The 24,775-nt window shown below is 55.6% G+C and overlaps 11 protein-coding genes across 11 annotated transcripts; 7 read left to right on the forward strand and 4 right to left on the reverse strand.

Moving 5' to 3' along the window:
- Nucleotides 1-949: 949 nt before the first annotated feature.
- On the forward strand, nucleotides 950-2,751 carry JCM15063_004018 (SDR family oxidoreductase; the record flags this gene model as incomplete). Its single annotated transcript, XM_076677062.1, has 11 exons — nucleotides 950-978; nucleotides 1,064-1,437; nucleotides 1,511-1,587; nucleotides 1,650-1,670; nucleotides 1,736-1,859; nucleotides 1,921-1,933; nucleotides 2,005-2,023; nucleotides 2,086-2,125; nucleotides 2,179-2,248; nucleotides 2,319-2,568; nucleotides 2,647-2,751. 11 exons carry the CDS (start codon nucleotides 950-952, stop codon nucleotides 2,749-2,751), a joined length of 1,122 nt encoding a protein of 373 aa, XP_076535581.1.
- Nucleotides 2,752-2,896: 145 nt separating this feature from the next.
- On the reverse strand, nucleotides 2,897-3,423 carry URM1 (ubiquitin-related modifier URM1; the record flags this gene model as incomplete). Its single annotated transcript, XM_076677063.1, has 3 exons — nucleotides 2,897-3,014; nucleotides 3,106-3,321; nucleotides 3,392-3,423. 3 exons carry the CDS (start codon nucleotides 3,421-3,423, stop codon nucleotides 2,897-2,899), a joined length of 366 nt encoding a protein of 121 aa, XP_076535582.1.
- Nucleotides 3,424-3,562: 139 nt separating this feature from the next.
- On the reverse strand, nucleotides 3,563-5,845 carry JCM15063_004020 (S10 family peptidase; the record flags this gene model as incomplete). The annotated part of the gene is made up of 12 exons (XM_076677064.1): nucleotides 3,563-3,649; nucleotides 3,734-3,929; nucleotides 4,006-4,089; nucleotides 4,156-4,254; nucleotides 4,327-4,480; nucleotides 4,558-4,703; nucleotides 4,773-4,823; nucleotides 4,893-4,988; nucleotides 5,059-5,114; nucleotides 5,189-5,300; nucleotides 5,360-5,461; nucleotides 5,523-5,845. The coding sequence occupies 12 exons, from the start codon at nucleotides 5,843-5,845 to the stop codon at nucleotides 3,563-3,565; spliced, it is 1,506 nt and encodes a 501-aa protein (XP_076535583.1).
- Nucleotides 5,846-6,390: 545 nt separating this feature from the next.
- JCM15063_004021 (uncharacterized protein) lies at nucleotides 6,391-6,870 on the forward strand (the record flags this gene model as incomplete). Its single annotated transcript, XM_076677065.1, has 1 exon — nucleotides 6,391-6,870. The coding sequence occupies one exon, from the start codon at nucleotides 6,391-6,393 to the stop codon at nucleotides 6,868-6,870; it is 480 nt and encodes a 159-aa protein (XP_076535584.1).
- A 259-nt stretch (nucleotides 6,871-7,129) lies between these two features.
- On the forward strand, nucleotides 7,130-9,316 carry JCM15063_004022 (uncharacterized protein; the record flags this gene model as incomplete). Its single annotated transcript, XM_076677066.1, has 2 exons — nucleotides 7,130-8,636; nucleotides 8,706-9,316. The coding sequence occupies 2 exons, from the start codon at nucleotides 7,130-7,132 to the stop codon at nucleotides 9,314-9,316; spliced, it is 2,118 nt and encodes a 705-aa protein (XP_076535585.1).
- A 214-nt stretch (nucleotides 9,317-9,530) lies between these two features.
- Nucleotides 9,531-10,131, reverse strand: MRPS17 (mitochondrial 37S ribosomal protein uS17m MRPS17; the record flags this gene model as incomplete). Its single annotated transcript, XM_076677067.1, has 3 exons — nucleotides 9,531-9,665; nucleotides 9,749-9,820; nucleotides 9,889-10,131. The coding sequence occupies 3 exons, from the start codon at nucleotides 10,129-10,131 to the stop codon at nucleotides 9,531-9,533; spliced, it is 450 nt and encodes a 149-aa protein (XP_076535586.1).
- Nucleotides 10,132-10,312: 181 nt separating this feature from the next.
- On the forward strand, nucleotides 10,313-12,092 carry MAS2 (mitochondrial-processing protease subunit alpha; the record flags this gene model as incomplete). The annotated part of the gene is made up of 3 exons (XM_076677068.1): nucleotides 10,313-10,588; nucleotides 10,680-11,768; nucleotides 11,850-12,092. The coding sequence occupies 3 exons, from the start codon at nucleotides 10,313-10,315 to the stop codon at nucleotides 12,090-12,092; spliced, it is 1,608 nt and encodes a 535-aa protein (XP_076535587.1).
- A 249-nt stretch (nucleotides 12,093-12,341) lies between these two features.
- On the forward strand, nucleotides 12,342-14,301 carry JCM15063_004025 (uncharacterized protein; the record flags this gene model as incomplete). The annotated part of the gene is made up of 8 exons (XM_076677069.1): nucleotides 12,342-12,402; nucleotides 12,481-12,524; nucleotides 12,593-12,627; nucleotides 12,709-13,282; nucleotides 13,358-13,477; nucleotides 13,551-13,982; nucleotides 14,076-14,156; nucleotides 14,269-14,301. 8 exons carry the CDS (start codon nucleotides 12,342-12,344, stop codon nucleotides 14,299-14,301), a joined length of 1,380 nt encoding a protein of 459 aa, XP_076535588.1.
- A 408-nt stretch (nucleotides 14,302-14,709) lies between these two features.
- Nucleotides 14,710-17,892, reverse strand: OLA1 (Obg-like ATPase; the record flags this gene model as incomplete). Its single annotated transcript, XM_076677070.1, has 12 exons — nucleotides 14,710-14,720; nucleotides 14,823-14,889; nucleotides 14,989-15,168; nucleotides 15,255-15,542; nucleotides 15,614-15,800; nucleotides 15,876-15,960; nucleotides 16,041-16,208; nucleotides 16,286-16,329; nucleotides 16,394-16,421; nucleotides 16,503-16,622; nucleotides 16,691-16,827; nucleotides 17,876-17,892. 12 exons carry the CDS (start codon nucleotides 17,890-17,892, stop codon nucleotides 14,710-14,712), a joined length of 1,332 nt encoding a protein of 443 aa, XP_076535589.1.
- A 550-nt stretch (nucleotides 17,893-18,442) lies between these two features.
- On the forward strand, nucleotides 18,443-23,427 carry CHS3 (chitin synthase CHS3; the record flags this gene model as incomplete). Its single annotated transcript, XM_076677071.1, has 9 exons — nucleotides 18,443-19,322; nucleotides 19,397-19,967; nucleotides 20,039-20,687; nucleotides 20,750-21,551; nucleotides 21,625-21,836; nucleotides 21,901-22,123; nucleotides 22,193-22,247; nucleotides 22,311-22,722; nucleotides 22,789-23,427. The coding sequence occupies 9 exons, from the start codon at nucleotides 18,443-18,445 to the stop codon at nucleotides 23,425-23,427; spliced, it is 4,443 nt and encodes a 1,480-aa protein (XP_076535590.1).
- A 434-nt stretch (nucleotides 23,428-23,861) lies between these two features.
- On the forward strand, nucleotides 23,862-24,706 carry JCM15063_004028 (uncharacterized protein; the record flags this gene model as incomplete). The annotated part of the gene is made up of 5 exons (XM_076677072.1): nucleotides 23,862-24,000; nucleotides 24,069-24,212; nucleotides 24,279-24,368; nucleotides 24,446-24,526; nucleotides 24,591-24,706. 5 exons carry the CDS (start codon nucleotides 23,862-23,864, stop codon nucleotides 24,704-24,706), a joined length of 570 nt encoding a protein of 189 aa, XP_076535591.1.
- Between the last annotated feature and the right edge of the window lie 69 nt (nucleotides 24,707-24,775).

A 24,775-nucleotide genomic window follows, 5' to 3' on the forward strand; every position in this document is an offset into this window, starting at 1 on the left:
ATGAGGAGAGACAGCACGTACAACTTCATCATCGTGTACGGGATTTGACGCGACCAGAGCGACGGGAGCGACTTGAAGAGGCTGTCGTCGTACAGACCCTCGCCTCAGGCTCCATTTGAATCATGAGTGAATTTCTGCATCTGCGTATCATTTTTCAAGCCCCTTACGGATCTGATGTGACGAGCACTGCTCGGAGGCGGGCTTCAACCGGAGATCTCGAGATCTCGAACGCTTTTCCCTCGCCGATGTGCTTTCTTATAGACGTGTGCTCGTTATGGCCGCCGTGCTCATCACGCCTGATGTCATCTCCAGTCATTGGCCCGCGTGAGCGTGAACGTGACCAACCTGCCGGGGTCTGCTGCTGTCTGGCGGGTCCAGAAGTTATCTGAGCTGCGCTCGGATCCTGACGGTTTGAGTAGATTTACCATCATTGCACACAAGACATAGGACCGATGCATATGCACAACAGCGACCTTCGTTGTTACGTCATGAAGCTGCAAGCACTACATGGAGTCGGATTTCCGGGGAAGCTATCGAGCCGCAAAAGCAGTTCACTCTCTTGAGCCTTCAGGTCGTCAATAGGCGCTCGCCTTCTGGACCGACGCGACCGCATAGAGGAGTATGGAGTCCGTCTCTGAACTCCGTATAGCCCAGCGTAGGAGCAAGAAAGCGCAAGACCTCGTAATAAGGACCCATAGCATTCGAGAGTGTGCTGTCTGTCCGCCCTGTCCGGAGCCAGATAGAGTCCGAGCCTCATGCGATACTTGCAAGCTATTACGATTGCCATTCGCGTTCCTTCGGTAATGTCAAACGTGTTTTGATTTTGCGGCCCGACAACACGGCGAGCGGCAACTTTCGCCTTTCAATCGCCGGGCAGAGTGTCGCTTCTCGCGCTCTTCCTGTCTTGGAACTTCTCTCCTCCTCAATTCCCTCCACATCGATCTCAAACATGCCTGCCACACGCTTCTCTGTCGACGAGTCAGTCTGTGTTCTCGCAATGCGCCTGTCTTCTGTTCCCCCACTTCGGCAAACATCCGCTCACGTTTTATTGTCATCTCGACAGCGTGCACCGATTCCTGGACAGGACGGCTCTGTCGCTGTCGGGAGCTGCATGTATTGCCATGTGGCATTTCTTCAAGACGCGGGCAGTCCTCGGCTCGGCTCACACCCCGCTGGACCACTTCCGCTCGAACAAATGGCTCTCGATTCTCGTCGCATTCGCCGCGCTCAAGACCTTACATCGTACACTGAATCGGCTGACGCGGAACCATGGCTGGAAGGCGGATCCTCCGGTATGGAGTCTGCAAGCGGGAAAAGGCGACATTGTCCTCATCACTGGAGGCTCCACTGGAATCGGCAAGGAGCTCGTTGAGCGACTCGCAAAGAAGACGTCCAATATTGCCGTGCTCGACCTCGCCGAGCCAACTTATTCTGCCAGTAAGAGCAAGAAACCCCTGTTTTCAATTACCTGTCTTTGCACGTTTTGACATCCGACTCTGTCTCCTCACAGAGGGAGTGCGATACTACCGCTGCGATATCACGGATCCGAAAGCCATTGCCGCGGTCGCGAAACAAGTCCGCGCCGAGGTCAGCACTTTCATAATCCTACTGCGACTGTTGCGCGTCAAGCTGACATCTCACCTCTACAGATTGGTGAACCCACCGTTCTGGTGAGATCTCCCGCATACTTCTAGCTCCAGCTGCCAGCTGTCATCTGACGGCGAATCTTTGACAGGTCAACAATGCTGGAATCGCTCGAGGAAAGACGATTCTCGAAACCAAGCCCGAAGAGTTCTTGCTCACATACAAGGTCAACGTTCTCGGAGCACACAACATTTTGCGCGAGTTCTTGCCTCACAGTGAGTGCTATCGTCCTGCGACCCAGAATATATATGAGCTCACTAACCAGTTCTCTCGCAGTCATCAAGCTCAAGTGAGTAGTGCTACTGCATCTATGATCATCCCTAAACTGACTCCCCCGGCGATGATCAACCCCTGACCTAGTCACGGCCACATCATGACTGTGGGTTCTCTTCCTGGTTCAGTGGCGCAAGGATCCGAACTTATGATCTTTTCTTACTATAGACTGCATCTTCCGCCTCTTACGCTGCGATCCCGAACCTGAGTGCGTCTGATCTCGCTTTACCATTGCGCTTGAACTGACAATCGTACATATAGGTGAATACTCGTGCTCGAAGGCAGCTGTTCTCGCCCTGCACGAAACGCTGAATGGAGAGCTTCGTCACCGGCAAGTTTGCGGATTCCGGACGAATTAAAGCCATCCGTGCGAGACCTGATCTCTGCTTCGTCTTGACCAGCTACAATGCACCTCGAGTGCGCACATCCGTCATTTGCCCGACCAAAGTCAGCACGCAGATGGGTGACGCCATGAAAGATCAGGACAACCAGTTCCTCAGTCCGACCCTCGATGCCGGCTGGCTCGCAGACCAGATGATGCGAATCATTGATTCGGGGCTGTCGGATCACCTCGTGACACCGCACTTTGCACACTTGCTCCTGCCGAGCTTGAGAAGCGCACCGGACTATTTCCGCTGGCTCGTCGCTACTGTCCGTTCACTCTCGTTCCTTTCTGCCCTGGTCACGCAAACCGCTGACCTGATTTCGATCATGCTGGTCGCTCCACAGGTCGGCAAGACCCACGAGACGATCACTGCCGAGCGCAACGCGGTTCAAATGAAGAAATACACCTTTGTCGAACAGCTCGACAAGGCTCATGGAATCTCCTCCTGAATGCTGCATCTCTGTGGCGCCTGAATCTTGATATTTATCTTTGTAAAGGTGGTATTGACAACATGTATGTGTATGCTTAAAGCCCAAACAAACGAGAGAGAGCGAACTTGGCCTAGCGAAACCATTGCGAGTCACGGGGAGTCTTTCAGCCTCCATGGAGGGTCGAGATGAACACGATCTCATCGCCTTCTTGCAGCTCGTACTCGAGCTCGCCTTCGAGCTCCCAGTCGGTCGAATTGATCAAGATTAGAATTCCCGGTCGACTGGTATGTCCCATGGAAGAATGATTAGCGTCCAGACAAAGTTTCACAGATCGGACTCGAGAGAAGCAGAGACAGCGGTTCTGATGCTTACATGGTCTCTCCCTGTGAGAACAACTCTGGCCGTTCGCGATCTTCGAGCAAGAACTCTCTCAACCACCAAATCAAGAACTTGATATCCGTCTTGACTCCCTCTGTCGGAGTTGGTGCTTGTTCGAGTCCAGTTTGTGTCAGGATCGAAGGCGAGTAGTACCTGGGGATCTTGATCTGGTGATTGTGGATCGAAGAGAACAGGAGTTCCATTCCTCCACTTTTTGGAGCATCAACATGAACCGCATCAGACGACCGCTGGCGGACCCGAGTCTTCTGGATAGTCTCACCTGAACTGCACCTCGAGGTTGAGGGTCGCCATGTTCGGACGAGTCGTATGGGTGACAAAGAGAGAGAGATTGATTCATCTTCTAAAGCTGCAGATTACCGACTACAAATACAGTCTGACTGACCTACTCGAGCTTTCGCTGGGAGGAAGATACTCAAAAATCTACAGCCCGTCAAACAGCTCCGTAGAAGCCAACCGTGTTCTCCTTCGTCCACTGGTTGAACATGGCGAGCGCCTCGACAGGATGATCATACGGCACCTGTTGTGTCGCAAAAGATACACATTAGCTTGACATGGACTGTAGCGAGTATTCGAAAAGACACAGAAGGGAAAGGAGGCTTACGAAATGACCCGAATCTTCGACGGTTGCGAAAGCGAGATTGCCGTACTGCCGGTACTCTCCCGCCTGATGCGTCGCGTTCCCTCGAGCGGCTAGCTCCTTTGAGCCATACCAAGGTCGGAGAGGTCCATCTTTGAAGAATCCGGTCCCGGTCCATTCGAGGTTCGAAGTCCACTCTTCATTTCCGGACCAGTTGCAGCTGTCACCAGGTAATCCGTCAGCTTAGTAGTCTTGGACGGAAGCCATCATTCCGGAATTTGAATCAAGGGACACACATAAAGTCCTTCTTGCCCGAGTAGAAGAGGGCTTTGACCCCGTTATTGACGAGATGCGCGACGGCCGGGAACGAAGGTCTCGCTCTTGGGATTGCAGGTAATCACGAATCAGCGCCATCACAAATTGGGATAGTGATCCGAAGAACTCACTGGTCACCACTGACGGTGAAGCGGAACCCGACCTTGTTCGAGCACCCGACAAACTTGCTGACCTGGTGATCGACCCCGAGTTCTCTTCGCACGCTCTCGCTATATAAAGAAATAGAGATCGTAGTCAGCATCTCACGCTCTATCCGAGTGAATACGCACGAGATATTTTACGAGTTGAGCCATCTCTCGATCCATTTCTCCTCAACGTACGAACCCATCTTCGTCATATCGTACGGATTGCGTCCCGAGCGGTAGTACGCGCCAGTCTGACTGTTCTCGCAATATTGGAACGCATCTAGACAGAGCGCCGAGTTGGCCGGGTTGTCTACGTGGGCAACGAGATTAGTGGCTGAGCGCGAGATGGGGGGTTTTTTTTTTCGCAAAGAGAGCATCGGGACTGACCATAGCATTTCTGCACGAGATCTTGACAACGAGGCAAAGTTTGACGCATCTTGTCGCACGTCTTCTCATCCAGCAGAGGTCCATACCCGGTCGTGTTCGTGCAGACGGTCGGGATGTAAGACCCGTATTGGGTCTTCGGGTTCGTACTGAGCCCGAAGCACGGCATGAGACGTTACATTTTCTGAAGCGATTGCAGAGGCGATGAGTTCACTCACAAGCCGTTTCCAACTAGGATCGAAACGAGGTTGATTGGTTCGAGGCCATTTCTACGCGAGTCGAGAGTAGAAACAGAGTGTGTAAGGTTTGCAGACACGAGGGTGAGCTAATCGACTCACGCTGCGAGCTCGAGCTTCTGATTCTCCCTCAGGACGTGATCGGCAAAGAGCGGAACGTAACGACCTCCGTAGGATTCGCCGGCAATATGGAACTCGCTTTTGTTCGGGCAACGGGCGAATCCGTAAGCTCGTGTAGGAATCGAGTACTCTGATATAAAGTACTCACTTGGCCTTGAAGCGATCTTTGAAAGCGTGGAAGAAGATCTGAAGAAACGCATAGGTCTGGAAGAAGCGAGCGAATTGCTTCTAGTGTCAGCGAGCTGAGTAGGTCTCGTGCCGGTCTGGAGCAGCCTCACGTCTCTTGCAGCAGCCTCGGTAGTCCACACGCCGTGGTCGTCCTTGTCACTGTACGAGAAGCCGACGCCGACGGGCTGGTCGAGGAAGATGACGGTCGCGTTCGAGTTCCAGCTAGATCCGATGCGAGCCTCAGCAGGAAGAACTGACGAGACGAGCTGCAAAGGACTGACGAGTGTGGGTTGCGAACGGGCTCTCCGTGCTTTTGAGCCTTGCAAGGACCGAGCTCCTGCAAGAGGCCGGTGAACGAGCTGCATCCTGGTCCTCCGTTGAGCCTGTAGAAGAGGATCAGCACAAAGGCTACTGAGCGAGGTGAACGAGGCTCAGAGTGCGTACCACAGGACGACGGGATCGTTCTTCGGGTCCGATCTCGACTCGAACACCCACGAGAACATGTGCCGCGACGGCTTTGCCGTGGCATCTTCGGCCACATCGAGGTACCCTGCCCAGCTCTGGACGGCCGGATCGCACAACCCTTGCGGTTCACGCAGTCGGACCGAGTGGTGCGGCAGGGCCGGATGCGACAGGACGGTCACGCCGGTGGTGGGGAAGTCGCCAGGAGTCACCTCGGGCGACAGGAAAGGTAATTGCTCATGAGTCGGAAGAGCGGTCACAGTCGCCGACAACAGGGCAGCCCATACGAGGGGGCGGTAGATCATATCGGCTTGCGGATCAGCTCAAGTGGTGAAACATGCCGCCGTTGATTGAATTAGCGGGACAAATTCGCATACATTCGCTTTGATTGTAAGCTTGCGCGACTGTGTGTCCTGCTGCACCTCATCCTTTGACAGGACGTACATCATACACCACACGTACTTGTTGCAAGCTCGAATCGAGAGCAACCAAGTCAATCCAAAAATTCTCGGCACCGATTCCATCACTCAACATTCGCTTCTCTCCCCCGCTTCGTCGCCGTATATTCGCTCTTCAAGCATCAGAACCTCAGTAAACCTCATCTGAAAGATATTCAAAGACGACACGTGAAGCATCCGACGAACCGGGAGTCAGCAAGCGAGTCGCAGCGGCCGGTCCTGATCGCAATCGCTGGCATAACCCGGTCCGATCCGCAGCTTCACCGACAGCAGGAGCAAGTCGACACAGTTGGCGTGAATAACGCGCTAGGACCGCTACCGGAGCAAAACGTTGAAGGTACCGCCTATTCGAACGGTTTCACATTCGTCGTTTGGGCGAAGACGACGAAGACATGGCAGCGCCGTTCGACCTGACCTATGAGGCACCGCTCGGCCCGGTCCCAGCATGGCTCTCGTATCGTATCTCACCCACGGCAACAGTTGTTGTGCCATATACAGTGGCGACACTCGCCGCGAACGGCGCACCGACCGCAATCACGGGACAAGCGACTCTCACTCGCTACGCCACTCAGCTGTTGGAGCTTCCAATCACAGTCACAGTACCTCGAGGCGCAGATGGGCAGCAACAGATCAGTCTCGGGCCAGCCTACACTACGGCAGGAGGTGAAGACCCGACCGTCGCGCGCGTGCTCGGCGGCACCGAGCTCGTCACGCTCGACGCAACCAGCTCGACTCGCATATCACCGTCTCGTACGGAATCATCTGAATTGCCGACGGCCGAAACATCTCGCGGTACGCAAGGTCCTCGAGACGGCTTTAGAAGGTTCCTCTTGTGCATTTCCGAGCTCATCTTGATGATTGCGCATCTCTGAGCAGGCTCGATTGCAAGCGAGGCTGCACAGTCATCAGGTACACTGTCCTCGTACTAAGGTCTGTCGCGCTCGAACGCTGACGTTTCGGCGTAAAGCTTCCTCAGGTTTATCTTTTAGCGGTTCTATCGAATCGACTATTACGAACGCGGGCAAGTCCTTGTCCCGTCGCAAGAATCGATCATTTTGGCTGATTCGTGTTGTCCGAAAAATCTTAGCTGGCACCGCTACCGGATCACTCGCGTCATTGACCACCCCTTCCATGTCCGACCTATCTCCTTCGTCCTCGCTCGCACCTAGCTCCTCTTCGCTCTCCCCGAAGCGATTCAACGCTCTCACACAATCTCAGCTCGCCGCTGCGATTGCCACCCCCATCGCCGTGGTCTGCTTTCTCATTCTCGCCATCGTCCTGTACTGTTGCTGTTCGAGGCGTCGCAGGCGGAATCGAAAACGAGATGGCCGGGAGAAATCGTTCACAGGGATCGCAGGAGGATTGTTCGGAACTCATGATCGAGACGGCGACGAGCCTTCTGTCGACGAGGACGATCAAGGCGACGTGGACGAGTACGAGTGGGACTGGATCGAACCTCGAGTCGCTACGCCCGGATCGAACAGCCCAAGGTTTGGAGGGTTCTTTCACAGGACAATCAGTGGTGGAAGTAGTCCTCGAGGACGTGCGTCGGAGCGATTGGCAGCACCTTTGGCGATGAGTGAGGCGCAAACCACGAAGGACGAGGCGAGTCCGATGATGTCGATGGGGCATCAGCGGCGTCCACCACCGGCAAGCTTGATGGCTGGTGGCGGGAGAAGGGAGCACGAATTTTCAACCCGCACTGGCCAGTACGACGACGAAGAAGACAACGAGAACACCGCGCTGCAGCACAAACGAGATATGACAGGCGTCCCGGGCGCTGCCATGGCGATTACAGGGCACTTCCGAGACACCCCTCTGGTTTCGAAACATCGAGCGGCATCAGGATTAGGTGTTGGCAACACAGGCCCATCCCTACCGGAGAGAGCAGCGGCGAGCCTGAACGCCGGCTTGAGACGCATCAGCGGAGGTCGTTACGGAAACTCGCCAGAATCGAACGAGTATGCTTACGAACCGGTTCGTGCGCACCAAGATCGCGACGACCAAGATCTGCCAGTCCAAGAGTCATACGAGCCTTACTGGGATCCGTACAAGCCTTCACCGACCACGCCTCAGTTCCCGACTCTCGCGCCAACCATCTCAACGGTTTCATCAATCGACCCTCGAATCGAACAGGGCGACGCGGTTCAGGGCAATACATCTAGCCCTGATCACGAGGACATTCGGCGAGCGAACCTCGGCCTCGCCGATCTGACGAATCGTTCAGGATGGAGTGTCGAAGGGAGTCCGAGAACCGACGCGACAGGTCACGATTACGAAGAGGATAACAGCGACAATGTCACGAGTGGAGAAGACGAATCCATTGCTTCAAGCGAAGATGGGAGATCATTCAGTCGAAGCCGAGCGCCGGTCATGGAAGAAAGGGAGTGGATGAGCGGAGGACGATCACTCCAATTGCCGCGTCCGCCAATCCTGAGAGTTCCTTCTGAGGTTTCTGTTTCCCAGTATTCTCAAAGTGACGTGGATCCGGCGAGACGAATCTCTGATCAGCGCAAGTGGCTATCGACACCTCGACTAGAAGGACGAAGCAGGTCGAGGGAGACGAGTGGCGGCAGTGTTCGGAGTGATCTCTCAATGGGCAACGACAAGTACAGTGTCTCCGACTTGTTCTTTAACAGTGAGTGTCTCTTCAACCTCTGCCCAAGAATTTTCGGTGGACTCATTCGTTGATTATCCTGTATTGAAGCGCCTCGATGGAATGGTGCCCGAAACCCCATCAATTTCCAAACTTCGACCATCTCGCCTATTGCGACAGTCAGCGCCAAGGCGCCTGCAGGAAACTTGACGCCGCCGTCATCGCTCGCTCCTTCTTCACCATCGTCATCACCTTCGACGGACTCGTCACGGTTCGCCGATGCTTCGATCGACAGTGCAGCTTCCTCGAAGGATAACAATGTTGACGCTGCGAATCAAGCAGCATACCGCACACCACCCAAATCGAACTCTCGTTCGTCGCTCGCGAACCGAAGAGGTCTCGACGACTCGCTCGAAGATTCTCCCATCGTGTACTCGGTAGTCCCAACGCCAACTGCACGGGAACGGAATCGATCTCGAGACGACGGTGACCCGACGCGTGCCGACCGAGATCGCGATCACAATCTCGAACAGAGGGTTCAATCGAGAAGGCCACGGCCGGACAGTGTCGAAGTGTTGGACAGGATCGCTGCCAGTTTCGAAGCGAAACAGATTGAGCAACGGCGGTTCCAGTCTGAGCAAAGGTCGCAATCACGTCCAAACGAGGAACTCTGGCGACCGGTCGAGCTCCCCGTTGCTGTAACGCCACCTTCTTCAAGGTGATCAAGAGCCTGGCTCTTGGCGTTTGCCCACCCTCCCCCTTGGTCTGTCACTCCTGCGCGAGATCGAATGTATATAGTCGGAGTCTCGAAGGTGTACATAGGTTCCCGGGTCGCTCTAATTTATTCCGCTTGGATATTTGGGTTTTCACTCATGTTGTCATCATACAAAAGTCTCGTCTCGTCATCTATAGCTGCTGTGGAAAGACTCGTGCGATTCAAGCGCTGACGGTAGTGGTGGCATCGTTGACTTCGCCCGGACCATGCGCAGACTCGGTACGTTCTCGAGCTCCCTTGATCACCGAAACGAGTTCGAACCGTTTGCGAGCCGATACGGGTCGGCAATTCCGAATCTGAAATTGGGACGTCAAGGACCACGCACAGTTAGGTAGGCCATCATAGGTACGCAAATTCGGAACAAAGACGAGAAACTGACCTTGACTTCATCACCCGACACGCAATGTTGTTCGGGATCGTGCACGAGGTATTTCGAGTGCTTCTTGAACTCCTAGAGAACAGCAAAGACCCGTCAATAAGGGGGTTTGGAGCGCAAAGGAGAGACGCAGAGGAACGTACTTTGAGAGTTTTGTGGTCCGTCATCCTGCGTTCGACCGACACGGTGATAGTTTGCTTAATCTTGCCGTGATTGATGACCTTGCCCACGAGTTCGAGTCCCTTTGGCAGTGTGTATTGAGACGCGGGAGGCGGCAATTGTGCGAATCGAGATGAAGTAGTAGACAAGCTTCGCAACGGCGCGGTCGAGCACGTGCACGGCCGGAATAGTCTACTGGCAGATTGAAGACCTGTTCGGAATGACATGGTTTGCGAATGGACCGAGATGATGAAGGAGACCGACGCCTTGAGTCGGCACAGTCGCAACATTTCGTTCCCATTCCTCCACTCACAACTCGCTTGCTCGGTTCCAGCTTCAGGCAGCTCACAGCAACCTCTTCGTGCTCAATTCCTCCGGACGGGACTAGCGAGATCAAAGGAACGCGCCATGTTGCGATCGCTCGCGCCTCGTCGAGTGCTTCAACAGTCTACCTCCCTCCGCCGCACGCCAATTCGCTCGCTTGCAACCGAGACAAGAACACCTACATCCAGCTCGAACCACCCGGAATTGAAAGTCACGACACTAGCGAATGGGATAAGAGTCGCGAGCGATCCGACACCAGGTCACTTTGTCGCCGCTGGAGTCTATGTCGATGCCGGTTCGAGGTACGAGTCTGTTAGAACGAGAGGAGCAGGCCACATGGTCGACCGCCTCGGGTTCAAGGTGAGCGTTTCATCCTTTGCGCATGATATTCTCGGCATATTCCGTTTAGGCGCTCATCTCCTCGCGGCGGCTTCGGTTATTCCTGTTTCAGAGCACCCGGAATCGTTCCGCAGACGAGATGACGAGCGAGATTGAACAACTCGGGGGTCAGTTCTTGTCGTCCTCGTCGCGCGAGACGATCATGTACCAAGCCTCGACCTACACCCACTCGCTTCCGAACGTCCTCTCGATCCTGTCCGACACGGTCCTGAACCCGGTCATCACGAGCGAAGAACTCGAGATCCAGCGCGAAGCTGCACTCTGGGAGGTGGGCGAGATCAAGAACAAACCGGAAATGATCCTGCCCGAGTTGCTGCACGAGACGGCCTACCGCGACAACACGCTCGGGAACCCCCTCCTGTGTCCCGAAGACCGCCTCGAACAGATGACGACCGACACGATCAAGGAGTACCTCTCGATGTGGTACAAACCGGAACGGCTCGTCGTCGCAGCGGCAGGCGTTGAACATGATCACCTCGTCGAACTCGCAGAACGACACTTTGGTTCAGCCAAATCGACCCCATCCTCGACGCTCAAGTCGTCTGCGTCGGCTACTGCATCGACCTCATTCCCCTCGTCCACTTCTGCGCAATCGTTCTCGACCTCGGCTGCCTCCTCCGCCAGCGCAACTCCGTCCTCTCTCGACCCGACTTCGTTCGAGTACCTCTCGACCGCACCGGCCCGGTATACAGGTGGACAACTCTTGCTCGATAACCCGGAACTCGAATTCACGCACATCTACGTCGGGTTCGAAGGCCTGTCGATCCACGATCCCGACATTTACGCGCTCGCAACGCTGCAGGTCCTGCTCGGAGGCGGAGGCAGTTTCTCGGCGGGAGGACCGGGCAAAGGCATGTACTCGAGGCTGTACACTTCGGTACTGAACCAACACTACTCGGTCGATTTCTGTTCGGCGTTCCATCACGTGTACCTCGACTCGGGTTTGTTCGGACTACAAATCTCGGTACATCCTTCGTTCGTCGGTCAGACGGCGAACTTGATCGCGCAGCAACTCGACAGCGTGACGAGACCGGTACGAGGAGGGATCGACCAAGGAGACCTGCGGCGTGCTCGGAATCAGCTCAAGAGTAGTCTCGCGATGGCACTCGAGAGTAGGATGGTTCAAGTCGAGGATCTCGGTGTAAGCTCATTCTCCTCTCTCGTCTCGAAACCTTGACAAAGAAAGCGGGATACTGAGATCGATGTCTTTCGACTTGTCTAGCGCCAAGTGCAGGTACACGGACGTAAAGTGTCGATGCCCGAAATGTCGGAACTGATCGACAAGGTTGAACTGAGTGACCTGTACCGAGTTGCGAACCGAGTGTTGCGGCCTCACGCGAGTCCCATCTTGTCGGATCGCAACAAGTGCGGCAAACCGACGGTGGTCGCGCAGGGCAAGATTGATCAGCTTGGAGACGTCGAGGAGGCGCTGCGGAGACGAGGACTCGCAGGTAGTAGCTACTGAGGGGACCACATAGAGTTATGTGAATAGCTGTGCATACGAATACATACATCACTCTTCTCTTTCTCTCTCGCGATTGTGCCCGATTCATTTTTCCCGGGTCAGAATGAAACTGTCCTGTGCGAGATGAGCGCAATGGAGCTGAAAGACAAGTCGAGGAATCGAGTCCAGATCGCGGTCGCTAAATAGAATTCCGCGGCGGGCGCCTGCCGACTCTCTCATCCAACTTGGAATAACTCATCACTCGACATCATGTCTTACGGAGGCGGAGGAGGTTACGGACAACCTCAGACTCGATCCAAAGTCGTGTTTGGTCAGTCTCGCAGCGCGTACTGCCTCGCGTATTACGTCTGTCTCGTTCAGTTGATGACTCCCTTTCGCTCGCATCTAGTCGGCAACCTGCCATTCGATTACACCGAGGAACAGTTTGTTGAGGTACGTCTCTCGCTCGATCCCAAGCGGTTACGGCGCAGCGAGTTGATCTCACGCGTTACATTCATCAGGTGTTCAACTCTGTCGGTCCTGTCGTCTCGTTCCGGTGAGTTGTCTCCCGTCATTTGTCATCATCTGTGTGTGCAGGAGACTGATCGCGTTCCAATACGGGGACTTGGGGGAACAGACTCGTGTTCGATCACAATACGGGCAAACCGAAAGGATTCGGGTTCTGCGAGTACCGCGATGCAGATACCGCCGCATCCGCACTGCGCAACTTGCAAGGAGTCGAAGTGGGAGGCAGAGGTCTCCGCTTGGACTTTGCCGATACGGACGACTCGCCGCCGAGTAAGCGAGGCGGCGGTGGGCGCGGCGGTTATGGGGGTGGAGGTGGATACGGTGACAGAGGTTACGGCGTAGGCGCGGGACATGGAGCATACGGCGCAGGTGCAGCAGGAGCGGGAGGACCACCTCAAGGCTACGGAGGTCCAGGAGGAGCAGGAGGAATGGGGATCCCTCCTCCCCCGCCTCCAGGCATGGGCATTCCGCCGCTCCAGCATCAACAGCAGCAACAGCAGCAAACGCATCAACAACAACAAGCACCACCCATGCCGCCGACGATGGGCCAAGGAGGAGTGCAGCCGCGCCCTTTGCCGGCTGGTATCCCGCTCGAACCGGGCAAGAGCTCGACCGATAAGATTACCGAGACTATCGGCACAATGGCACCAGGCCAGCTTCTTGACATCATGAGTCAGATGAAGGTAAGCGTCCCGTTAACTCGATTGCAAAGGCGCCGTAGAACTCTGGCCTGATCTCGCCTCTGCGAGCTGCTTCAGGCTCTCGTGATTGCCTCGCCCTACGAGGCTCGCGCTCTCCTAACCGGGAACCCTCAGCTCTCGTATGCCTTGTTCCAGGCGATGCTCTGTATGGGAATCGTTGATCCCGCATTGCTCTCTGTGCGTATATACCTTTGCTACTCCCAAACGTACCACAGACGATTGACTGTGAACCTGTTTCGAGACTTTGCAGAAAGCGTTCCCTTCTGCTTTCCCGGCCGGTTCGGTTCCTCCTCCGCCAGCGGCCGCAGCTCCCTCCGCCTACCCTGTTCCTCCACCTCCTTCTTACGGCGGTGCTGCCCCTCCATACGGTGCACCTCCTTCGTCCTATGGTACTCCCCCACCCCCTCCTCCGGGATCGACCGCCCCGTATGGGTATGGTCGTCCGCCCATGCCTCCTACGAACGGTCCTCCTCCGTCCATGCCATACAACGGCGGAGTCACTGGCGCTCCCCCTCCACCACCGAGTGGACCTGGTGGATACGGTGGCTACGCCTCGCCGATCCCACCACCGCCTTCTGCATCGCCTGCGATCCCGAAACCTCCCCCTGGCAACTACAATGGGCCTGCACCTTCGAACCCAACACCAGCTGCACAACCCTCTGCAACTCCTGATCAAGCTGCGGTACGTTTTTCCTTTTGTCTCTCATTTTCTTTTCAAGGTCCCTCGCTGACGCGCAAGTCCATGCCTTTTTGGCACGACGCCCGGTTTTCTCAGCTCATCCAGCAAGTGTTAGCCATGACGGACGCTCAGATCGCGACTCTTGACGAAGCGAGTCGTAATACGATCTTGCAGATTGTACGTAGACACACTCGCTTTTGCCCCTTCTTTTCGCCACGTTCGACGTGCGCTAGTCTCGCGAAACGATCGAAAACTGACCCACCTCAATTCCCCTGTTGTTTACACGCAGCGTCAACAAGCTCAACGGGCGATGGGACGGTGAGGAAAAAAACCGCAGCCAACGTGAAAAAGGAAACGGGCTGTTCGTATGTTGTCGAGGTACGGGTCGGAAAGCTTGTTGTCAGTGCAAGGAGAATCCGGTTCCTGCTTTTTTTTCTTCTTCTTTCCAGTCCTCTCTCCTTGCCAAGAGAGATCCAAGAGAGAACCAGGTCGAGTGATTGTGTACCTAAAAGAGTGGAAACGAAATTCTTCGAGCGTGTCTGTTGCGTTCTGCTTTTCTATACGTGCTTCAAAGTAGAATACAGGTCGTGGAGATACATAAAGCATGTAGAGTTTTTCGCGGCTGTTGCTCGTGTCAAAAGTGCCACGAAGCAATGACTCATCTCTCTTTCCGATTCTAGGGCATGACCTCGGTGAGAATGATTGGGCTCGTTTTTCGATTTCAAGATTTTTATGCGTTGTCTACACAACATTGTCAAAAAAGAAACGAGATCAACGAGCAAAAGGTAGATTCAGTCATTGCGTCCCATAGGTGCGAGATTTTTTGAGAGGGAAAGAACTCACGTTTCCAGTGAGCAATGTCACCATCTTGCATCTCGTACGGCTTGCCCTTTTGTTGCAGTTTACCAGCCTGATAAAACACCCCCGCGAAATACAAAGCGATGATGAATCAGTTCTCCTCCTGGTCTCGGGTGACGCGAAACAACAGCAAAAAGAGGTGTAAACTTACGGCCTTGACTGCGGTTTCGGAACCGTACTCTTTGAGGTCATCAAAGTTCATGATGTCTCCACAGATAAAGTGCTTCTCAAAGTCGGTGTGGATCACTCCAGCGGCTTGAGGAGCTTTGCACCCTTCTCGGATCGTCCACGCTCGAACTTCTTGAGGTCCGCAGGTGAAGTATCGGATGAGCTAGCGTTCATTTGTTCCCTCAGAACAAGAATTAGCGACCACAAGACAGATGATAACAGCCAAGAAGAAACCACGAGAAAACGTACGTTGAGCGCTTGGTATCCGGCAATCATGATCTTGCCGAGTTGACCCTGAGTGTTGAGTTTCGTGAACTCTTCCACTCGAACCTTGTCGTCCTCGAATTCTTGAAGCATGCGCTCCTCCAACGCGACCGAGAACGGGATGAGCAAGTCTCCTGGGTTGTTCTCGTCGATCCATTGCTTGATCTTGGGCAACCACTTGTTCTTCTTGCGGACGTAATCCCGTTCCGACAAATTGGCGAGGTAGATGACGGGCTTGGCCGTGAGCAACATGAGGTCGTTGATGTATCCAATCTGATTGATCACGTAGACCGCGGGTTAGGGCATTCTGATTGTCCGTTTCATGAATGCAGGTTGCGACTTGCCTCCTTGGTAGTCCATTCACCCTTGCGAACGTCCTTGCCCTGGTTCTCGAGGTGGTCGAGAACCTTGGTGAGGCAGTCGAGTTCTTCCTTCTTGGCCTTGTCAGCCAAGTTGGCAGTTCCAGTCGCACCTCGGAGCGACTTCTTGACAGTCTCGTGCTTCTTCGAGACCCACTCGATATCCTTCAATCTGTTTTCGAGAGGAAACGAACGAAGCGTGTGAGCATCTTTTGGATACGATCTACATCGTGCTGAATCGACGAACCGGAGCTCGTCTCGGATGATCTCCATATCACGAATGGGGTCGACGTCTCCCTCGACGTGGATGACATCGGCATCGTCGAATGCACCTGGTTTCCCAAAGTTTCATCGCGAGAGAATGAGTGAAACGAGCCAGGAGACAAGGGGAGCAAACAGGGTGGGAACTTACGGACGACCTGGAAGATTCCATCGACAGCTCGCACGTTGGCCAAGAAGTTGTTTCCCAATCCAGCACCGGTCGAGGCACCCTTGGTGAGACCGGCGATATCGACGCAGGTCAAGACGGCAGGAACTTTCGACGAGGGTTTGTATTGCTCGCAGAGCCAGTCGAATCGAGCTGCAGTAGTAGAACATTGATGAGTACATCTGGATGCGCATACACGATCGGGCGAATGCGAGATGAAAGGGCCGTACTGTCGGGAACGGGAACGCGAGTCTCCTCGGGCTCGATGGTAGCGCTACACATGATCGGCAGCGTTAGCGGTGACTCGAGAGGCGGTGTAGCATGGCTATGGGACTCACTAAGGGAAGTTGGCAACCTTTCCGAGGTCTGTCAACACCGGCGCACCCCAAGTACGTCAGTCTCTAGGCGAGGAGCGCGGACTCGGAGCAGTAGGGATAGCAGACTGACCGCAGCGGGTCAAGGTGTTGAAGAGCGACGATTTGCCGACGTTGGGCATACCGACGATACCGACATACAAGTTGTTCGAGGGCCTGCCGAGGAGAGCCTTCTTCTCAGGGGCGGCGGCTTCTGGAAACGCACAACAGGGCTGGACAGGTCAGTTCTGTGAGATAATCGTCGATTCTCGGGTGACGTACTTTTGGGAGGCATGGTCTTGGATCGGCGCGCGGCGAGAGCGAACGGAGAAGAGACGAAAGTACGATGAAAAGTTCGAGTGAGGACTGCGCCTTGTCGCTCGCTGGTCACAAGCAGGAACGTCGTCTTGAACGGAGGGCTGGGACCGGCGAACGGAAGTGAGCCGAAAGCTGATATGCGAGGTGATCAAGTGAGCCTGCTTCGACTTTTCGGTCTCTCTCGCTGATCCGTCTCTACACTCGCGCGGTGGCTTAGGATCTCTCAGGCAGAACAGACTTGGATACAGAGAACAAGAGTAGCATTGCATGCACAAGGGAGACGCGAAAGTCGGGAGATGCCTGTTACGAAGGGGCACAAGTTCTGGTCAGGTCACTGGAGACAGCACGATTCGGATCGAGTTGTTCTTCGCCCCGCCTCTGTCCCTTCCCTGCGCGGACATGACCGCTCGCTTGCACGAGTCGGGGGCACGTCGCGCCAAGGGACGGGACAGGCCATCAGCTGTACATAAATCTCAAAACATCTTCGAGGATCACGCCCAGCTCTAGCTCCCGCGACCACCCCCTCCGAAGAGTGGATGACCACGAGAGCCCTCCTTGAAGAAGAGACGAGCTGTTGTGGAGTGACCTCTACAGACGGCACTTCCTAAAATTATTCGAGTAGTTTCGTTCGTCTTCTGGCACGCTCTTCCGGGACTCCCTTTCCCGCTTCTGCTTGACTGGCCTGCTTGACGGGACTGTCGACTCACGAAATAGAGTCGGCGCAAACTTGATGAGGCAAAGGCCGACAGGCCGACAGGTCGAAGTTCGTTTGGAGGAAGAGAGGGAAGCGCCGCAAATCGATCAGCCAAACCGTGCGACCTCTCCACTCTGTTTCATCCGAGATTGTGAGCCACTCGATAGACCTTGCACCTACTTTTTGACCTATTCTTGCGAGTCCTCGACTGACAATCACCACGTACAAGCACCATCATCGATCCGGACTTAAGCGGATATAGTCGGCTTTCTAAGCTTAAAAGCACGACTGAGCTTCTCTTTCGTTCGAGACAGGCAGGTTGTAGGCTCGGGTACGTAGGACTGTAAGCGCCAGAGAGATTCGGCGCTCGACTGGGACCAAGTCGCGCGCGGTTCGTGTGTCCTGCAGCCTGCATCGCCGCGCGGCCGCTTGCGAACCGCGCGCGTGTCACGTACGGCAGCGCTCCGGGCATGTTGACGTGCTGCGGCTCGTCCGACTTTCGATTTCTCCTGCTTTGAAACCCTCGCTTACCTAATTGTCAAAGCGCAAACAATACGAGCCAGCTCGGAAGACAGTCTTCGGCAGTCTCGGTAGATTTCGTGCGCCTGCGAGCGGGCACAAAATAATTGGCAAAAGAGTTAAATCAGAGATCGCATCGAATTGCACGACACACTCGCCAAGGTCGCCTCGTCAACGGCCCGACTCGCTTCCGGCCAGGCCAGCATCGACCCAGAAGAGTGTCAGTACGCAGGGAGAACCCTCCACTGCGCGATCGAGTGGACCCGTCGACCTTTGTCTGCCTCGCGTCCGTTTCCCCGGACTCGGAATCGACAACTCGCCCTCGCTGGACGGCCCCGACCCTCTCGGCAGTCACCGTTCGATCGGACGCTAGGTAGCGTCTTGCATCTGGACCGCTTGCCTTTCGCGTCGTCCGAGACCGATCGCACTGCGCAATCCCGCCCTGGCCCCCCCTCTCGCACCTCGACATCGACTTTCGACAGCCCCGATCCTCCTCGTGTGAGATGTCTTCCGAACGGCCAGCACGGCAAGGTCCGCCTCAAACCGCGCTCTTCTCGGGTGCGGCTCGACCCCAGCGAGAAGAACGCCCGCCAGGTCCGCGTCCTCAGCCGTCCGAATCGGCCCTCTCGAGCATCTCGAAAAAGTCTCAATCCGATGACTCGTCGCCCCACCGGGCCTACCTCGATTCGATCCCGTACGATCCTCAATCATCGACGTCCTACCTGCGACCGACCGTTCCCGGACCCCGCGGCGGTCCCAAAGTTCAGTTCACCGCGCGAGGTGCTCATGACGCCAACGGCGAAGTTGATCCGTCGTCGGCTCAAGCTCGCCTGCTCGCGGGAGACGTACCGATCGTCGGGTACTCGAACTCGCCCAACGACTTCAAGCGCAAGCGTTCGTTGGTCCGACCCGACCGCGAACGCGTCGACGAGAACCACCGCTTGTACAATTACCGCCAACATGCCGCCGCAATGGAAGCAGAGGGACGTGGAACTGCTGCAGTTTCACGCACGGGGCACTATGCCTCGGCGGGACTGCCCATCGGGCCTGCCGAATTGAGTGGTGCCGCTCCGCCGTTCAACGCAGCTGCGAGCGCGAGACTCGGTGGCACGAACCCCAGCGGCGCAACTGTCCGACGAGGAAAGAGTATTCTCGCGAGGGAGGAGGGAATGGCAAACGAGACTGGGTTGAGCATCTTCAAGCGAGGAGGCACGCTGAGACGCCCCACCATGAATCGGGCATCGAGTAGTCAGGTTACGGTGCATGTCGGAGGTGGCGACAAGTTGAGGAGGAAGCGGAAGCAGAAGCAGCCGATCAGCGCTTGGATGATGTTCTGCCTTGTCGTGACGGCGTGTTGCCCTTCACCTATTCTCAAGTGTATCGGTAAGCCCACACAATCGCTGTCTGACTCTTCCGGCTGGCCATATTCTGACGCGTCTCTCTCTTGCCGCGCTCAGGGTACCGAACGAAAGACCGACAAGATGCGTTCAGGGAGAAGATCGGTCTCTTGTGCATCATTGGCCTATCGATGGCATTCGTTGGATTCCTCACGTTCGGCTTCACGCAAGCCGTGTGCGGAACTCCCGGTCTGCGCTACCACGCCGGTACGATCGAGGGCGGCTCGATGATCTACCACGGATACGACTACGACTTTGACAAGTTCCGTCACCCTGCGGCAAACGGGATCTCGGAAGGGTCGAACCCGTTGTACGACTTGTTCAACGCCGCGTCGATGGACGGCTCGTTCCTGTTTCAGAAAGTGAACCAAAAGTGCCTCAACATCATCACTCCCGCTGCTGGCACGGGCATCACGCACAACGGGAACCAGATGGGCTGGTACTTCCCGTGCAATCTGTACAATCAATACGGTACGAGTGCCCGCAATCTGACTGGCTACGCCGAAGGTGCCCTCTGTCACACCCAAACCGACGCACGCAAGCAATTTGCGGCTCTCAAACCCCTCGGACAAGTCTACTACACCTGGGATGACCTCAAGAACTCGTCGCGCAACCTCGGTGTCTACGACGGGTACGATTCTGTTTTGCGCTCTGTATGTTCTTCCAACCTGAGAAACTCACACCTTGAACGGTTCCTCGCAGGGCTGTTCTCGACTTCTCCCTCCTCAATTGGCTAGACAAGTCGCAGGTCTCGTACCCGGCATTGTTCGATACGATCCGATCTGGGAATGACGCTTTCACCGCTCGCGACATCACCGCGCTCATGCTCAACTCGAAGCAACGCGGCGTTGCCGAGTGCATGGTTGACGTGCTCCGCGTCGGATTCATCGACTCGAAATCATTCGGTTGTGTCGCGTCCGATGTCGTCTTGTACGTCTCGCTCGTGGTCATCATCGGAGTCGTCGTTATCCGGTTCTTCATGGCCGTCATGTTCGGGTGGTTCCTGAGCTGGAAGATCGGCAAGTTCCCGGAAGAGACGTTCGAAGAGCGACGCGCTCGTGCGGCCGTCATCGAAGACTGGACCGAAGACATCTACCGCCCGGCGCCGGCTCGATTCCGACCCAACGTACCCAAAACCAGCAAGCTCCAAAAACAAAGCAAGAAGAGCGCGATCTTGCCGACGACGAGTCGGTTCTCAAAGGCGGATCTCCTTGCAAGCTCGAGCGACTTTGGTGCACCACCATCTCGCAAGGGAATGCTCGGTGCCGGCATGCGCAACTCACCTCCCGATTCACCTGGTGGACCACGAGCATCGAGGAGTTCAACATCGCTGCCCATGTCTTCGTTCACTGTAAGCCACGTCGAGCTCTTCAGTGACTTTCTCGTGATCGCTGACGTATTCGCATTGAATAGCTTGATGGACTCGCAAGAGATTCGGCTTCTGAAGGTGCCATGGGAGTCTGCCCCTTCCCCCTCGGCGATGTTGTCCCGCAGCCCTCGTCGGACTATCAGCCTTTCAACTTCCCCCTTGCGCACACTATCATGCTCGTGACGGCATACTCTGAATCTGTCGAAGGTCTACGAACGACTCTGGACTCGCTCTCGACGACTGACTACCCCAACTCGCACAAGCTCATCCTCGTCATCGCGGATGGCATGGTCAAAGGATCCGGCAACGATCTCACGACGCCCGAAATCGTCCTCGGCATGATGAAGGAACTCGTGACTCCGCCCGAAGAGGTCGAAGCGCTGTCGTACGTCGCGATTGCCGATGGTCACAAGCGTCACAACATGGCCAAGGTGTACGCTGGATTCTACGAATATGACAACAACACGGTCGAGCTGTCGAAGCAGCAACGAGTGCCCATGATGCTCGTCGCCAAGGTTGGCAACCCAGCCGAAGTCAACGATGCGAAACCGGGTAACCGTGGCAAGCGCGACTCACAGATCGTGCTCATGACGTTCTTGCAAAAGGTCATGTTCGATGAGCGAATGACGACGTTCGAGTACGAGTTCTTCAATTCAATGTGGCGTTGCACAGGCGTGTCGCCGGATCGCTACGAGACCGTGCTCTGCGTCGATGCCGATACCAAGATCTTCCCCGATTCCGTCTCCCGCATGATGTCGTGCATGGTCAACGATACCGAAATCATGGGCTTGTGCGGTGAAACCAAGATTGCCAACAAGAGCGATACCTGGGTGACCATGATTCAGGGTAAGCCTAGTTGTGTTCTTGCTCGTGGGCGGCGTTCGGAAAGTACTGAACGTCGACTTCTTTGACCGCACAGTATTCGAGTACTACGTCTCGCACCATCTCACCAAGGCATTCGAGTCCATGTTTGGAGGTGTCACGTGTCTGCCCGGATGTTTCTCAATGTATCGGATCAAAGCGCCCAAGGGTGGCGACGGCTACTGGGTACCTGTCCTCGCCAACCCCGACATCGTTATGCACTATTCCGAGAACGTGGTCGATACTTTGCACAAGAAGAACTTGCTTCTCGTAAGGATTTCGCTCGCCCTTTCGAATGCCATTCCCAACTGACTCGTGTGCGTGTGAATTACAGCTCGGAGAAGATCGTTACTTGACTACTCTCATGCTCCGGACCTTCCCTCGTCGCAAGATGATGTTCTGTCCGCAAGCAGTCTGCAAGACAATCGTGCCCGACACATTCGGAGTGTTGCTCTCGCAGCGACGTCGCTGGATCAACTCGACCGTTCACAATCTCTTCGAGCTGATCGTCGTCCCAGACCTGTGCGGAGTGTTCTGCTTTAGTATGCGTTTCGTCAGTACGTTGCTTGATACCTCTGTTCACAACGCGTTTCATCCGATGGAGCTAATGATTCTACCCTTCTCAGTCTTCATGGAATTGGCCGGTACCCTCGTCCTTCCCGCCGCTATCGCCTTTACAGGGTAAATGCTCGGATCCTGTTTCGGTCGTTGCGGGACCTCTCGACTGACAATCGCTTCTCACAGTTACCTGATCATTATTGCGATCATCCCCGGCACCGTCAAACCTACCGTCTCGCTGATCCTCCTCGCCCTCATTCTCGGTATCCCTGCGGTCCTGATCGTCGTGACCTCTCGCCGGTTCGCGTACCTTGGTTGGATGCTCATCTACCTGTGCTCGCTTCCGATCTGGAATTTTGTCCTGCCCGCATACGCGTTCCTTCACATGGACGACTTCTCGTGGGGTGCGACGCGACAGGTCGCTGGCGAGGTGAAAGGAGCAGACGCGCATGGAGCCAAGGAAGGCACCTTCGACTCGTCGCACATCACGATGAAGAGGTGGGCCGACTGGGAGCGTGAGAGGAGGTACCGCAACGGAACTCAATCGCGAGACTCGGGTGCCTATGAGGCCCACCGCGCAAGTCGGTACTCTCTCAACGTGCGTTGCCCTGGAACTCTTGCCTCATGAGTTGCCGAACGATTTGACTGACCAGCGTCGTTCTAGTCTTCCGAGACTTACATTTCGGGCGCACTCGGTTCGGAAACGGTCCTCCATCGTGGATCGCCATCGCATTCCGAGTCGAACGGTTCGCTTGGCAACCCACCTCGATACCCGGTCGCGCTCGAGATGCCCGCGCCTCTCGCGAGCCAGTCCCAGATCGTCAGCCCGGCATCTTCATCTGCGAGCCTCGAGCCTGCGCACGTGGTCGACGGGGTCGTAAAACCCTACGACGAGTCGGCTTATCCGCGAGACACACGCGAAGGCTACGACACGGACGGCGAGAACGAACGGCTGTTTGCATCGCCACCGATCGGGTCGGACGGATCGTTCTCGCCTGACCAAGACCCGACGGCGGGGCTGTCACCACGAGGCCGGGAATCGTTCGCTTCGAACAATCCGTTCGCCGGGGCCGCACCTCGGCGATCGAGTCGTGGGGTCTCTCTGCGCGACGACGGTCCTGCCCCCGGTGCACGCGTCGTACAGCGCAACTCGCAAGGTCACCGCTCGCGCGCGTCGAACAGTTTCTCGCCGTCCGAGGTACCCTCGCCCGTTTCGACCTCGACAGCCGCCTTCGGAGGAGTCGGAGGATCACTGCCGCCTGGAGCCGCTCCTCCTCGTCACTCGATGTCTGGCCAGCGGTAACGATCGGGACACGTGAGCTGCACGACACTTGTCTATATCCCCAAAGGACACTTTCCTACTTGTTCTTCTCTTTCCTGCCCTCCCCCTTACTTCTCGATGGCATTCGCCTCGATTATTTTCTGCAACAATCTCACTTGACGACCTTCCCGAACCCCACTTGACCAGCAGACACTACTTCGCTCGCTTATTAGACGCCCCCTTACCCAATGTCCATTCCTACTTAACTCCATGCCTTCCTTTTGGTTGTACTTGCAAGTTCTTTGTCTCGAGCTCGACGGTTGAACGTTGAATGTTGAATATCGAAAATTGCGAGACTGCGATCGACGACGTCGTGTGCACGCGATATGCGCGGCCGCGCCGAGGGTTCCTCCGTTTCCATTCCAAGTCACCTTTGTCATCGCCACTTCTCGCTCGAAGCACACTTACGCAGTGGAATGGCGCCTCGTCAAGTGGGTGGAATGTCGCAGAAGCGTATCGCGCGCGAACTCGCTGATCTCAAGAAAGAGTCGCTCCCGCCGGGATGCACCGCCGGACCTCAAGATGACTCCATCTTTGAGTGGAACGCTACCATCGGTAAGCAGAGCTCGATCGTCTAGCAGATCGCGTGCTTCAGCCGGAGCTCACTGCGTTTGCACCCACAGATGGCCCTCCCGACTCGCCGTACGAGAATGGACAGTTCAACCTGCACATCACGCTCCCTTCAGATTACCCGTTCCGTCCTCCCAAGGTCACGTTCATGACCAAGATCTACCATGCCAACATCAATACTCAGGGTGGCATCTGTCGTTCGTCAGAATTTCCGACTCTGGCTGCTGACTCTGCAGCCCAAACTCACTTTCTTTTCGCAACAGTCGATATCCTGAAAGGGCAATGGAGTCCAGCCTTGTCGATTGTCAAGGTCTTGCTCTCGGTAGCATCCCTCCTGGCTGATCCCAACCCGCGTGCGCAGCATCCTCTCCCTTGTTCGCTCGCTCGCTCGCACCCCCACTTACTCAGCTCCGCTGTTTCCGACTGGCAGATGATCCGCTTATGCCCGACATAGCGCAAAAGTTTCTCAAGAACCGCAAAGAGCACGATCGGACAGCGAAAGAATGGACAAGTGAGGTTACGCAGCTCATCTCGATTGCCCGGAACTTGGACTCATGTGCCGCATTCACCCGCAGAGAAATACGCCACACCAATTGTCAAGCCACCTGTAGCTTCTTCTTCCTCGACGAGCAGCACCGCTCCACCGAAAGACGAGAAGAAGAAAGAGGTCGAAGTCCTCATCCTCGACTAGCTTGAGCGTTTGGGTTTACCCCCAACCAGAACTCCCTCTGTTCCCCCATGTGTTTCTGTGCCACCTCCA

The sequence above is a fragment of the Sporobolomyces koalae genome, assembly GCF_050403365.1.
Source record: "Sporobolomyces koalae JCM15063 DNA, S_koalae_JCM15063T_v1_ctg7, whole genome shotgun sequence".
Lineage (NCBI taxonomy): Eukaryota > Fungi > Basidiomycota > Microbotryomycetes > Sporidiobolales > Sporidiobolaceae > Sporobolomyces > Sporobolomyces koalae.